The 13,315-nt window shown below is 53.4% G+C and overlaps 2 protein-coding genes and 1 pseudogene across 2 annotated transcripts; 1 reads left to right on the forward strand and 2 right to left on the reverse strand.

Moving 5' to 3' along the window:
• Window positions 1–1,325: 1,325 nt before the first annotated feature.
• Window positions 1,326–3,910, forward strand: SAPIO_CDS8652 (uncharacterized protein; the record flags this gene model as incomplete). Its single annotated transcript, XM_016790249.1, has 2 exons — window positions 1,326–1,653; window positions 1,764–3,910. The coding sequence occupies 2 exons, from the start codon at window positions 1,326–1,328 to the stop codon at window positions 3,908–3,910; spliced, it is 2,475 nt and encodes an 824-aa protein (XP_016640512.1).
• A 419-nt stretch (window positions 3,911–4,329) lies between these two features.
• On the reverse strand, window positions 4,330–5,388 carry SAPIO_CDS8653 (annotated as a pseudogene; the record flags this gene model as incomplete).
• A 2,005-nt stretch (window positions 5,389–7,393) lies between these two features.
• On the reverse strand, window positions 7,394–9,180 carry SAPIO_CDS8654 (uncharacterized protein; the record flags this gene model as incomplete). The annotated part of the gene is made up of 4 exons (XM_016790250.1): window positions 7,394–8,286; window positions 8,350–8,431; window positions 8,497–8,817; window positions 9,145–9,180. 4 exons carry the CDS (start codon window positions 9,178–9,180, stop codon window positions 7,394–7,396), a joined length of 1,332 nt encoding a protein of 443 aa, XP_016640513.1.
• Between the last annotated feature and the right edge of the window lie 4,135 nt (window positions 9,181–13,315).

A 13,315-nucleotide genomic window follows, 5' to 3' on the forward strand; every position in this document is an offset into this window, starting at 1 on the left:
CTCTGCATCCCGGATCGTGCCATTACCGACAGCATTCGCGTCTTCCATCTTGGCCAATGTTGTTATTGCGATGCGAGTGTCATTTTAACCTTTGGGAGTTCTCTATTGCCCCCAGATCCGCCCCTCCCTCCCCGTTCATGATTAACCATATCATTATCTCGACTCTTCTTTTTTGGCCCCAACTTCGGTAACTCCAGACGAGGGCCACTGGAATTAGGACCTGCAGCCTGCAGGAAAAGGGGAAAAAAAAAAGGGCCACCGAATGCCAATAATGTGGGCTGTGGCTGCTTTGTACTTTCTCTTTGTCCAATGTCTTTCATCCTCCTGTGCCTTGGGCTCCGAGCCTATGATAGGTCTGTCATGATCTTAGCGCCCACTCTCTAATAGGAGCTTGAGATGGTTGGCGGCTACCATCCCCTTGGAATGGATTTGACTTGTTCTCCAGCTTTAATGAGACTCGTACTCAGCTGATTATCCTTCAACATCCTTGACAAAGGGATAAAGCTATGGACTTGGCACTCCACTGAGGCGAGTTGCAATGGTTCCCACATTGGGATGTGAAGCACGTTTCGACATGTGTTTTCCGGCTGCAGGTTCCAGACATTAAGATTCCCCCCATCTCCTCCTCTTGCTTCGTGCACCTGCATCTACTGCCGATACGGGCGGCGGTACCATGGCCGACTCCCTCCGCCCACCCACCGCGGGAGGCTTAAACTGCCCCGGCCTCCACCACCACCTATGACATGCACTTGCACTCCCACTCCCACTGCCTTTTGTAGCCATCTTACGAGGCTTAGTTCTTTAGATCCCCGGGTCGTTCTTCTTCCTTTATTCCGTCTCTTCTTAAATTAGGACTTGTTGCATGATATGCTGCTGTACATTCCGCCGAACACCCACAAGGGCACACCACCCACTTCTCACATCCACGCTCGCTTTTGACGCTGCCATCCCATTCCTTGTTCCTTGCAATCCTGCCGCAGTAGACATTCTTTTTTTCCTTCTCCTTTTTAACGAAAAGAAAACCAATCCTTTTAGCACCTTCTTCGTTCATAATACTTGTCCCACCCTGTTGCACCCTCGTTTCTTCATCTTTCCTTCCTTCGCTTCTCGACGAACCCTGTTCTTCAACCTGCCTCCCGAATCCCGTACCATCGGTCTGCACCCGACAACTGACAACTGGAACATACTCAGATCTCAACTGATGGACTAAGCCCTAGCTGTGGGATAGTGAATAGACATGCGGAGGATGATAGGATGGCATGCAAACTAGAGATGCTGTCCTTCGTCCACACGATTCCTCTGCTCAGTCTACGTCGTCGCTAAGAATGGCCCTCCGCCGCCACCTTTCCGCCTTGTTCCGGACGACGACAATACTCCTCATTCTCCTCCTTCCTGCAACCACAACCGCCCACTACGTAAACGCCGTGACGAACAATGACGATCCCGTCGTCGCTTCGCTCCCCCAGTGCGCCCGGGAGTGCTTCAGCTCGTTTCTGGTGGCCAACTTTGCGGGTGCCCACTGCTCATCCGACTCTGCGCTCCAATGCGTCTGCGAGAGGACGGGGGAGTCGGGTTTTACTGCTGGTGAGGGTGCCTTGCAGTGTCTCGCCGCTGCGAAGACGGCGGGTATCTGCACGGAGGCCGAGGCCGACAGTGCGTCGTTTCTATTTCCTTTGTTTTCTTCTTTCTTTTAACAAGAAAACGAAATAAAAATGTTCTAGAAGCTTAGAGGAGCTAACAACTTGCGTGTTTTGTATACACAGGGACAGCGCTGGCTCGGGCTTATAATATGTGCAACGGCCAACCCAACGCTGTCAAGCCCACTCACTCTACCATCCAAGCCACCCTCGAGCTCTGGGGTTCGTCCCAGCTCGCCGTCCCGAGGCCGAGTAGCAGCGGTGTTACTACCACCGCGTCGACGGCGCTCGTAACCATGACCCCTCCCGCATATACACCCCCCGCCACCTCTACCCCCAAAACCACCGCCGTGCCGGCGCCTCTTCCCACCGAGAGCAACCTGAGCAGCACTCCCGTCACTGACGGCAACGGCGAACAACAGAAAACCCCTCCCAAGTCTACGGGCCTCACAAGGCCCCAGATCGCCGGCCTAGCCGCCGGTCTCGTGGCCGCCTTCGCAATCGCCTTCCTAACCATCTGCATCTCGCGTCGGCGGCGGAAGAAGTACTTCCCCGACACCGAGACGGGTTTCTTCATGAAGAAAGAGCGTCTAAGGGCTCTTTCGCGCCATTTCAGCATGCAGCCTAAGCACCGCAATGAGCGGATCTACGAGATCTCGGCACCAATCCACAGCACGCCTCCGCCCCGGTTTCCGATGGGCAAATTTGCTCCCGAGGAGAGGCGTCCGGCTCCCGCTGTTCCTCGGCTGTCCCTGCCCGTCGAGGAATTGGTATCTCCTGTGGTCATTGCCCAGGCGCGCCCCGTTGTGCTGGCAGCGGTTGCTAAATCTAATAATAGCTCTGAACAGCCGAAGACGCAGAAGCGACCTACCTTATCTCTCGCGATTCCTAAGAGCAAAACTAGTCCTCAACCCGTACTCGTGAACACAGCGCAGAATAATATCCCGAAACGCGAAGACGGGAAGCCTAAACTCACCGTTAACACCTCCACGGCCATGAACGGCGAGGGAAGTTCCGCCGCTAAGCCGACCATCAGGCCCGTCAGCAACAGTGAGAACCAATCCCAGGAGTCTCGCGACGTAGATGACAGCAGTCCCATGACGGAGTTTGAGGAGGACGGTAGCGGGGATATCAGCCCGACGCAAATTTGGAGACCGCCGTCCGCCGTGCCGCAGTCAGCTACCGCGGTCTACGTTGCCGATAAGTTCGGCAACTGGGTGCTTGCTGACGAACGCCAGAAGAGACGCATCTCTAGAGTTGAACTTGACGGTGGAAATCCCGTCACGAGGAACTTGACTGCTCGGAGGGCTTCTAACGTTACCCCTCGAAATACCGAGTCTAAGACCACTGTCCCGACTCAACCTGCTCCTGCTCCTCCTACCACTGTTGCCCAGAATTACTCCGCTCAGGGAACCCTCCGTCCACCGGCGGAAATTTACAGGCAAGAAAATGGCGACGTCCAGCGCGTGGCTTCAGTGGCATCAAGTGCCGCGTATCCCCCTTCGAGCGTATATCCTCCTTCCGCCACATACCTCCCGCCTACCATCTACACCGACAACGCCGGCCCATGGAACATCTCAGGGCGAACTCCCCCGGTTCCCGGAAACCCCCTCGTCCCCAAACCCCTCAACCCACGCCAAAAGGGCCGAAACGACCAACTCCTAGGCCAGAACCTCGCCCCGCGACAACAGCAGCCCCCGCGGGCCTCCGCCTACTCCCCGGTGCTTAACCCCTTCCTCGACGCAAGCGGGGTCTCTCCCGTCCGCACAATAGCCCCCCACAGCGGCCCTTGGGCCCCAATGTCCAGAATGGCCCCGCCCCCACCCGCACAATCCTACAGACCCCCCCAACAACCAAGCCCAACCCTCGGCTTCCAGCGCGCCCCCGTCGGGCCCCAGAACCCGACACAAGTCACATCTACCCCCGTCACGGCGGCGGCAGCTCAGGCAGCCTACGTCCAACAATACACATACCCCGCTGAAGCCCAACAAATGCAAACTACCCGCGGAACACCCCCATCCTCGCAGCCTTCCGCCCTCCTAGAAAAACGCCTCGGTCCAGACCGCGCCACAAGCCTGTCGAACCTCGCCATCTCGTCGGCAGCTGGTGACGCGGCGTCCGAGCCTCAGGACAATCAGCCGGGTCCGTACAGGAGGATGGTCCGGGACGCCGAGAGCGGGGAGTACCGGAGCCGATTGCCCAGTACCCCTTCTTGGAGGCCGTTGTTGACACCTGAGCGGAGGGGTGATGCTCTTTATTTGAGTTTGAGGTAAGGAAATAGAATATGGAAGAGAAAAGACTTCTATTCTTCCTTTCTTTTTGAAATATTGGTGGAATGTACTTTTTGCATTTCAGTTTGCATCCATGATACCCCGATTTGGTCGGCTTGTATAACACCCTACTTCCATATGTCCTTCCAAGGACTGAGAGAACTTGTTAGATATGGTAAATAATAGATTGTTGGGGGGGTTGAAAGGAGGCACAGAGTCGAACAAATCACGCAAATAGGTACGAAGGCTACTCGATATTTTACTTTGTTTCGTTAAACATTCCCTTCTTTTGGATATTTTTCTTTTCTTAAAGCTATTATTAGTTATGTTACACCGAAGGGAGTAGTAGGAGTTATCATGATTCAGGATTCAAAATAAAGCATATTCTTTAAAACATGAACGAGTCTGTCTTCTGCTCTCACTCAAACCTGATCTCGGTTGCTTGCATCGGCACCCCTTCCAGCGCCCACCTCTGTCTCCATAGGCCTCACCTTGGATATCGTCAAGTGCGAAGCATGCTCAATAGTCCACTGCTCAGGATTAGCGTCAACCCGCGTTGCTGCCGCTGCTCCTGATGCAGCCCGGGGCCCCCAACAGTCATTGGTCCTGGGCCTGCCAACCTTTCTTCGTCCCCGCACACCCCCGACCTGCGTCACCACGACGACTTTTTGCCGGTTACGAATCTCGCTCCACCTCGCCATGCTTCCAAGCTCGAGGATGCTGAGATGCGCCATCTCACGTCCTGGGAGTGTTCCCGGCACGGACGCCCCTCCGACGTTGACCTGTCTGAACGGAACAAGGACTATGAAAAGAGACATGGTGACTAGGAAAAACACACCGGCCACGCCACCAACCGTAGCTCGCAGATCGTATTTCTTGTCAGCAACCACACCCAGGGCAGTCCCCGTGGCTGCGAATAGGAAGCCAAACCCATGGCAACAGGCCAGCCCGGCCGATACTCGAGGAATCGAAGTATAGGGAGGCGGTGGTTGGCGGTTCGCCTGGGCACGGGTGGTTGGGTCTAAATCGAGGTCAGAACAGTCAAATGTCGTCATGATGATCGCATGGCAGTCCGCTATGGCCAGGCATGACAAGAAGCTAATGCCGGCTGCGAGGACGATCGGCCAAGCCAAGGAAACAGGCGGGCCTTTGGATGCGGGCGTGTACCCTATGACGAAGAAGAGCAAGATTGTCATGGAAATGGTTCGCCACGTAAACATAAGAACAGCGTCTGGCCTCTGATCCTTCATCAAGGTACGAGCGATGGCATGACTCCACCTCGAAACCCAGCTGCCTCGTGAGAGGAGCACTGCTATCAAGGGGCCCGCGGACAGGATTAGGATCATGCATCCGGCGTATTTAGGCTCGAATTCGTATAGGCGAGACAGTATGGAAGCAAAGATAATCGTGACGAAAATAGCCTGTCCGTAGACCCAACCAGCATAGATCGCAACAGCGAAAAATCCCGGTTGACGAAGCATCTCGAAGCAGAGGAAGACGCCGTGAAGAGTTTCTTCTCCCCACCACGCCGGACTCTTGTTTACTCGGTGAATCATAATTTCCCCAACAGGGAGGAGATCGGAGTCATTCCCTTGACTTCGACGTCTGTAAAGCGCGCCTCGACAATCCGGACAAAGAACGTTGACCAGCAGTGCCACTGCAACAACCAAAATGGAAATGTATAAACTGCAATCCAATGGCTGGGACCCCGCAATTACTGTCCCGATGGCAAAACCGAAAATTAGCATGCCAATACAGGATGAAGTCCAAAGTCCTAGCCACACCCCAATGCCACCTCCGCGACTCCTGGGGTCTTCCGGCCTCCCTAGCAGGGAAGCCCCATACAAATCGGTCAGTGTTACGAAGGAATTCATCTGAACCAATCCTAAAGAGACTCCCATGAATGCCCGCGTGACGAGGAAGGTATATCTCCAATGGGTATCGTCACTCAAGTATCTGCCCGAACGTATGGCAATCGTCTGAGGGAACAAGAGAACCAGGGTGAGGATCAGCCCTCCTGATACATAGGGTTTTCTGCCATGGAGCAGTGGAAGAGGCCAGAGAAATAAAACCGGAATTGCCATCCCAAGGAAACACCACACGTTTGCGAACATCATTGATCCGCTCTTGATAGAGTCGCCCTTGCCATCCCCGGGTTCCTCGATCTAAGAGACCATGCCCGAGTATAAACCGATTACCGCGCCGATGACAGCTACATTGCAACAGGAAATGACAGCGACGAAGGCTTTTCGAAAGGGTGACCAGTCCCGAGGTGTCAAATCTAGATCGGTGGGGTGTATTGGCTTGTAGGCACCCCTTTGATTTCTCTTATGGAGGCGTTTTCCAGATGGAGTTTGACCCGGTTCCTCGGCGGGGCCATCCTGACCTGGAATAGCAGCAAGCAGTGAAGGCTCCCCATTCCTGGTGTGATCGTGGGTTGAGCCGAGAGCTGGGTCTTTCTGAGGATCTTGAAGCGAGTCGGGAAGCGAAAAGGGGTGTGGCCGTGCGAGTGGGTAGCCATTGGGCTCACGGGTGCCCCGATGACAGCCCCGGGCGCCACTGAGGTCGGCTGCAACCAAAGTCTCATCATGGCGTCCGCCTCTCCTGTGGATGGGTTCGGGTGTCGTTAATACGGGGTCTGTCTTGTCGGCGGTCACGGCGGCGGATTCGGGGAGAAGACTTCCCGCTGCATTTTCTGTCAATTGGACGGTGTCAGGGACATGGAGTGCGGACCGGTAGGAATCTGGATGAGAAAATCGTGGTGTCGATGTCTGTCTGGGGATCTCTATCCGGCTCTCTCTTCGATCGATATTGGATTCATCATCTCGCCCCCGCAATGGACACATTCGCGGCTGTGCATGTGCCTGTTCATCCGATGCCTTAACATATGGATGCCTGAAGCCTTCCGAAAGTTGGTCTCGAGACTTGATGCAAATGACTGTCCTGAAGCTGGCCGCTGAGGACGACTTTTGCCTGCGGTGGAGAACCGGATTCGCGGACATTGGTGCGAGACCTTGGAGGAGGGGAGAAAGGGAGGGGAGGGGGTAATAATCTTCGTACTCTTAATGAAGTGGCCGTTTCCTCAAACCATGGTGACTCGATCGTGGCCACAGGAGTTATTAGTTGTTAGTGATAGTAATGATAGTGAGTGATGCTGGAGACATGGATGGGCGATGGGAGTTGGTCGATCTGCCGAGAAGTTGAGGAATCATTCCGGATATGATTGTGGCTCTTGATTAGATCATCGATGTTGACGCAGAAGCAAGAAAGTGCGTGTGAGGACGGGGGAAGGAGCATCCTCAGGCTTGCCCCTCTAGCTCCTCCTGTTGATGCCGGAAACCAAGCCGCCTGCAAAACCACAGAATCCAACTTCACACTTCGTAATTTGCCAACCGGGGATGGTTTTAAACATATTTATGAGTTCATTTCAGTGAGAAGCTAAAATAAGGGCAACGCTGATCTACATACTGGCAAACCCCGTCTTCTTTAAACAATAACTGGCGGGACAATAGTGCTCAAGGGGATCCCCCAAAAATATCCAGCCACAGCCATCGCGCCGAAGCTCATGATCGCTGCCATCAACAAATTGACCTGATTATTATCGAGCAAGTCGTGGCCGCTCTCAACAATTCTCGAAGGCCGCTCATCTCCGAAGCTGGCCCTACGATGCCTCTTTTTGGCATCGAACCTGTTCTTGCGAGAGTCCTTGTTAGGTTTATACCCTGCCGTAGCCGTGGCATCCGTATGCTCGACTGCGTATTCGGCCTCTCCAGAGAGCACAGCCGATTCGATTGGGGCGAACACGGACTGGGTCGACTCGGACAAGATCAGCACCCTCTCTCCTCCTTCTCCCTCGATAACCTTTCCGGTGCGGCGATCTTTGACAGTCCGTTGTAGGAGCCCGCCCAGGATGCTGTCAAGAAGGCTCCCAAGGAATCCCCAGAGAGTGATGGCGGCGGCGAATATTAATCTCCTCTCCAGAGTCCAAACACCATCTACGTAGCTCCCCAAAGCATTGGTGTCGGTACATGCAGGAATAAGAAATGTTGACGAGAGAGCGATAATAGCAGATCCTAGAGCGCCGGCCAACGTTCCAGCGAGGGAAACGCCGCCATTTGTGCCGGGAGGTACTTGTCGGAACGACAATGACGTGATCAGTCGCGGCGGGCTCTTCGATAGGATTCCGAGCTCGGAACTGAGAGTATCGGCAGTTACAGCAGCGTAATGGGCGATGATTCCCACTATAAGGAGATCGCCTCCCCAAGGATAACAGAAATCATCGGGTGATGTGGAAAGTCCAGCGAGGGTCTGCGATCGACGGTGGAGTTGGTATGCATGGAGAACGGATAGGACAGAAGCAACGACGGAGTTCGAAAGCACTACGTAAAGGAGTAGTTAGCATATAAACTTCGACGCCAGGCCGGAGACGTTGGGTAACTAACCTTGGACGTGGGTCCGCGGTCCTTCGCCGCCAGATGTGCCTTTGGACGGGATCGTCAACGTCGCCTTAATATCCTTCTTGACCTAATCTCCTGTAAGTTTAACCCAATCAAAATATTCTATGCCGGCGCTTCCGGTGCCCCCCCTACCTTGGTTGCACGCGTTCCTACTAGGAAGAAGATTGCTAGGAGCGCAAAGGGAAGACTCCATGGATGAGACGCATGAGCGACAGCGGTTACTGCTGCCGTGATTATGCCTCCAAGAGTGAGCGATTTGTGCGACCACGCACGGTATATTAAGGCTAGGATAGCCGGCGCGGCAATGTAGGGCTTCATGGCGGTAGCAAGGTCGATCGAGTGTGTTGTGGGACGTCGGCGGAGAGGCAAGGAGATGAGGCAATGGCCAGAGGGTCGTAAATCGCGATCAAGCCAGGCAATCAAGATGTTCTCGCGGCTATACCACCATGCGACCTGTTCTTTACAGGGTGGCCAAAGTTCTGCTAGCAGCGCAGAGATTATGCGAAAGCAGAACCAGAACCGAAGGACATGAGATTCGAGTTGATGCAGAGACCATTTCTGGAAGCCTGCGTGTCTGCCCAAAATCAGAATGTGGGACAAAGCTGAGGAGATCACAAGCACAAGCTGTTCTTTTTGCTGACGTCAGACGCTAATCCGAGCTTGCGCTGGAAGACACTGCCAAGACAAAGAAATGAGCAGGTTTGGTCAGGCGTCATGCCGCTGTCGGCACCCACTAAATTGGCGTGTCCAGGACGCGTCGGCGCCTTAACCGCCCCTGACCTTAACCTCAATGTCGACCTCTGGTGATGTTGACATTTTGAACGCTCCTTCACCAACATCCCGGATATGTGCTTCTGTGATATAGTTCAACATAATCCCACCTTCAGAGGAGAGTTATAGTTCATAGTTCCCTGAAGCGGAAACGCCAGTACGAAAGTCTTATTTCTCAGGCGCTACACATTGAGGATTTGATATCTCATACCAGAGCACAATCTCTATCACCGAGCGGAGCAACGCATTCGGATTTGGCTCGAATCGATTCCGGGGTCATCAATGACATGGAAGACGTCGACTGATTGACTACTGAACGCGCTTCACAGTCCACCAGCCGCTATGACTCGGAAATAACTCCATGTCAAGGTCGAGCGCTCGAGTATTGGTACCATAAGTACTGACGGGATACGCAAGCATGATAACCAAGGGTCGACTGGTCAGGATATAAGGGCGTTCGAGAGTCTGGTGGACATCGGCCTCGATGGAGGGGCACTATTCCCGAGGAAGTTGTCAGTCCCATGCCGCAGAGTTGGAAGTCGAACAGCAGTTCGTACCCGCCATCTGCGATGTTGGTCGGGTACCATTCTGAAGTGGCCCAGAGTCTCGACGGTGGAAGATATTTGTGTCCCTTCGTCCTTTCATCGAACCTCCCGAGTACCAGATACCACGGGCCGGACACGAAACGTTGGATAGCCCCGGGCTTCCCTAATGAGACTTACACGAAATGAGATTGCAAGCTGTGAAAGGCGGCAAGGACGGAAGGAGGCTGAACTTTAAATCACCTCTCTGCGTTCCATCTCCGGGACACGTAACGGTAAATGTGTCTGTTGAACACGGGACTGCCCAGTCTTGCTCGGCGACAAGGTGAAGATCGATCTATGTTGCCTATAGTGACGAGTTCTCAGTCCATATGACGTACTCCAGGATCTATCTGGTGTCCTATTGCACTACTGGAGTTACGATACCATGCTGCTTCAACCAATCTTGTTGGAGAGGACGTCTTACACGTTACGTTTTATCACGAGCGCCGGTGATGCTCGTCGGGGTATTAAGCCTGGCATGGGATGCTCTGCATCAAGTTGACAAAGACCATGGGAGTCCTATTTAAGATACTGAATTGAGGATTCCCATCTGAAGAGGTCTCTTTTTGCCTTGTGGATAGCTGTTCACGGTTGATCTTGGGGTATTGTGGTCGGTAGAGGAGATCTAAATGTCCTCTTCCGGAGGGGAGCAACCTGGTCAAGCAGAAGCACAACGAGATTGAGAGGTATATTGCATTACCAATGGTAAGATTTAGAGGCCTACTCTGTTATTTTCGCTGGCCAGGTTCTATTACCTGCAACTGACGTTTGACATATCGCCTATGTCACTTTGAATCGGGAATTTCAAATAGCGACGGGCCGGAGTATGTATTCGCTTTTTCATAAAAAACCACAAGGTAGTTGAGCAATCCGCTATGCTGTGTCGTCTGATGTCAAACTGTCTCGAAGTCTCGACAGTTAGACGCAATCCCCGTCGAAAAAATCCCCCGAGCTTTGGTGTGGCTACAAGATTCCGAGCCATGAGATGATCGTCATTGTTCTTGCACCTTTTCGCGCCCGTGGCCGAACCCGTTGGGCTGGAATGACACCGGGCGGGTGCAATTATGCCCTTGTATTTTTGGAAGCGGTGGCTCGGGCATTATCGAACATGAACCTGCCCGTGTGGGCTTGATCTCTGCATCTTCCGAACTCTTGGCTTGTCCTTCGGCGAACCGGGACCCTTGACCCCCTCCCGAACTATATCTCCCGCAGCTCCAAAAAGCTGTTCCTTTCCTGCCTCGCAGGCTCCACTTTGGCCCATTATCGCATCTGCTGCCGCACACTTGTTAGCAGTCCAGTTCGGGACCGAGATACCGAAGTTGGGGATATCCGGCCGTCAGCAATCTTGGTGGGGGTCGGAAAATTCTCCACCCTTTCCAGGCGTTCATCACTCTTTTCTAAAAGGAAGAGGAAGTGTGGCATCCTCGTGATGATCTACAACGTGGATCATCGCCCACGGCACCTTCGGGTCGTCGTGGCATGTCTCCTCTCGGCCTTACGAGATCCAAGGTGACATTCCGCGCTTATGGTGTGGTGGCACGAGCATGGCGCCCGATAACACAGTTATCCGTTCCGAAAATAAATGGGCCTCTGCTCCACGGCATATGAATATGGATCTATGATGATAGCCAACAGTAGTCAATGACTTCCATTGTAAGGATCATGGTGTCCCGGAGAATCTGGGCTTACAACCGACTGGGGAGGGGATATCGACCGAGTGACATCCCTTCAAGTCGCGACACGCATTTTCTATTTTTTGCCCGGTTTTGTGCTCAACAGAGCCACCTGGTCTAGTCACAGTTGTGACCGTTCCCAAATATTTCACTGGCCAGGATATGAGGACTGTAGATTTTGTTTTCTGTCCTGTCCGACGATGATCCAACAGGCCGGGTCAAATTCATGTCCGAGCTGGACCATCAAGCAGGCGACTAATTATATCTCTCTCGCAGAACTTCAGCGTTCTCCATCCACTCAGCTCTCATTCCGAGGGTAATTCAGACACAAAGGCGCAGCAGAAAAGGGCAGCTTGATGCTCTCGGAAGCTGAAAACGCCATCCACACCATTACTACCTGTCCGCAGTTGCTCAAGCCAAGCCCGAAGGCCTCTGTGTCAACCGAAGGCCTATTGTCCGAGAGGCATATGGCATGCTGTGCTTGGGTCTACCAAACCTCCTGTACTACGCAATATCACCGCTCATTCGCGAAGACTATGGCTTGCCCGTCTCCAACCCTCGCTGCCTTTTTGTTTACTCCCCGCGCCACACCTCCCACCCCTGATTGGGGGTTGGGACTCGCATGCAAAACCCAGACGCTGCCTTCTTCGTGAGAGAAGGAAAAAGCGAAAAGACGACCGATGGCTTACACAAAGGAGACCTCATGTGACTAGCTTCGGGCAGCAGAGCGGGGCCTACTAAGACGGTCTGTCATCTGCACTTTGACTTGGCATGGATGCCTTTCGTCTTTAGGTGGACTGATGGATGAGGCGGGTCCCTCCCTCCACCAATGCTCCTCTACCATCTATCCTAGCCTTCCTGCCAAGCTACCGACACCGAGCTTCGCGTCATCTCTTCACCCGCTTATCTCAACCTGTACGATTCGTACGCCTGCGCTCCACTCTGCGTCAGGATGCGGGGGAGGGGGGACGGTTGCGAAAGTGGTGGCGGTGAGCGATGAAAGAACCCCAATTATGAGGCTAGCCAGTCATCAAACGCCTTCCAGGTATGCAAGTCGAAGTCATGCAAAGCTGCGCTACTTGGGTCCTGTAGTTTCGCGTTTCTCTTGAAAGGGCGGAGAGAAGGCCTTCTTGAGCATATTCCCTAAGCTGAAAATATGCACATCGAACGAAGGAGGTTGGCTTGGCGTACTGCGAACGCTCATTACAAAAGAACCGCCAAGGTGGGCTGTACGTAGCGTTAGGTAGGCAGGAGGACCCTTGAACATCGCCTTCAGAACGACCTGCCAGCTCATCTTTGTTTTTCGTTCCCGGAAAAGACGCCAATACTTGCGTATGCATGCCAGACACTCTCCAGCGCATAAAGGGAGTGAAAGTAGCATTGGTAGTCGGTCAAGCCTGAAGCCAACTTTTGGGTGTAAGTGGCTTCCAGGAAGGCCAAAACGGGGCGGCGTCTCCTCCTCACTCTGATTGACAGGGCAGCGCAGATTCATCTTTCCGCTCTCCAAGAAGGCGACGCAAGTGGGAGCCCTCTCGCTAAGCTCATCAAGTCCGGTCCCCTGGAGTTTCAACCTGAGCTATCTCCGTCGGTAGGATCATAAACTGATTCTAAATAGGTCCGTCGTTATCAAGAGATCGCTTGTGAAAAGAAGGTATCGTGCTTTCCATGTGAACGATTATACTTCCGAGATATCAGGTTTAGCTCTGCCATTGCCGTGGTGATCTGATATTTCCGCCGGACTTCCAATCGTCCCTGGTCTTAGCTTCATATAAGACATTGTCGAAACTTCCCGAGCCCTCCTCTCACACCCCCCCTCTTCCGAGGCGGAAAAGTGAGGAAAGCAGAAATCCTCGGGTGTGTGGAGCTGGTGTTTATAATGACATTTGCTTTTTCTTCTTCTTCAAATTTCTAGTGATCTTGGCC

This window comes from Scedosporium apiospermum, assembly GCF_000732125.1.
Source record: "Scedosporium apiospermum strain IHEM 14462 chromosome Unknown SEQ_SAPIO_0121, whole genome shotgun sequence".
Lineage (NCBI taxonomy): Eukaryota > Fungi > Ascomycota > Sordariomycetes > Microascales > Microascaceae > Scedosporium > Scedosporium apiospermum.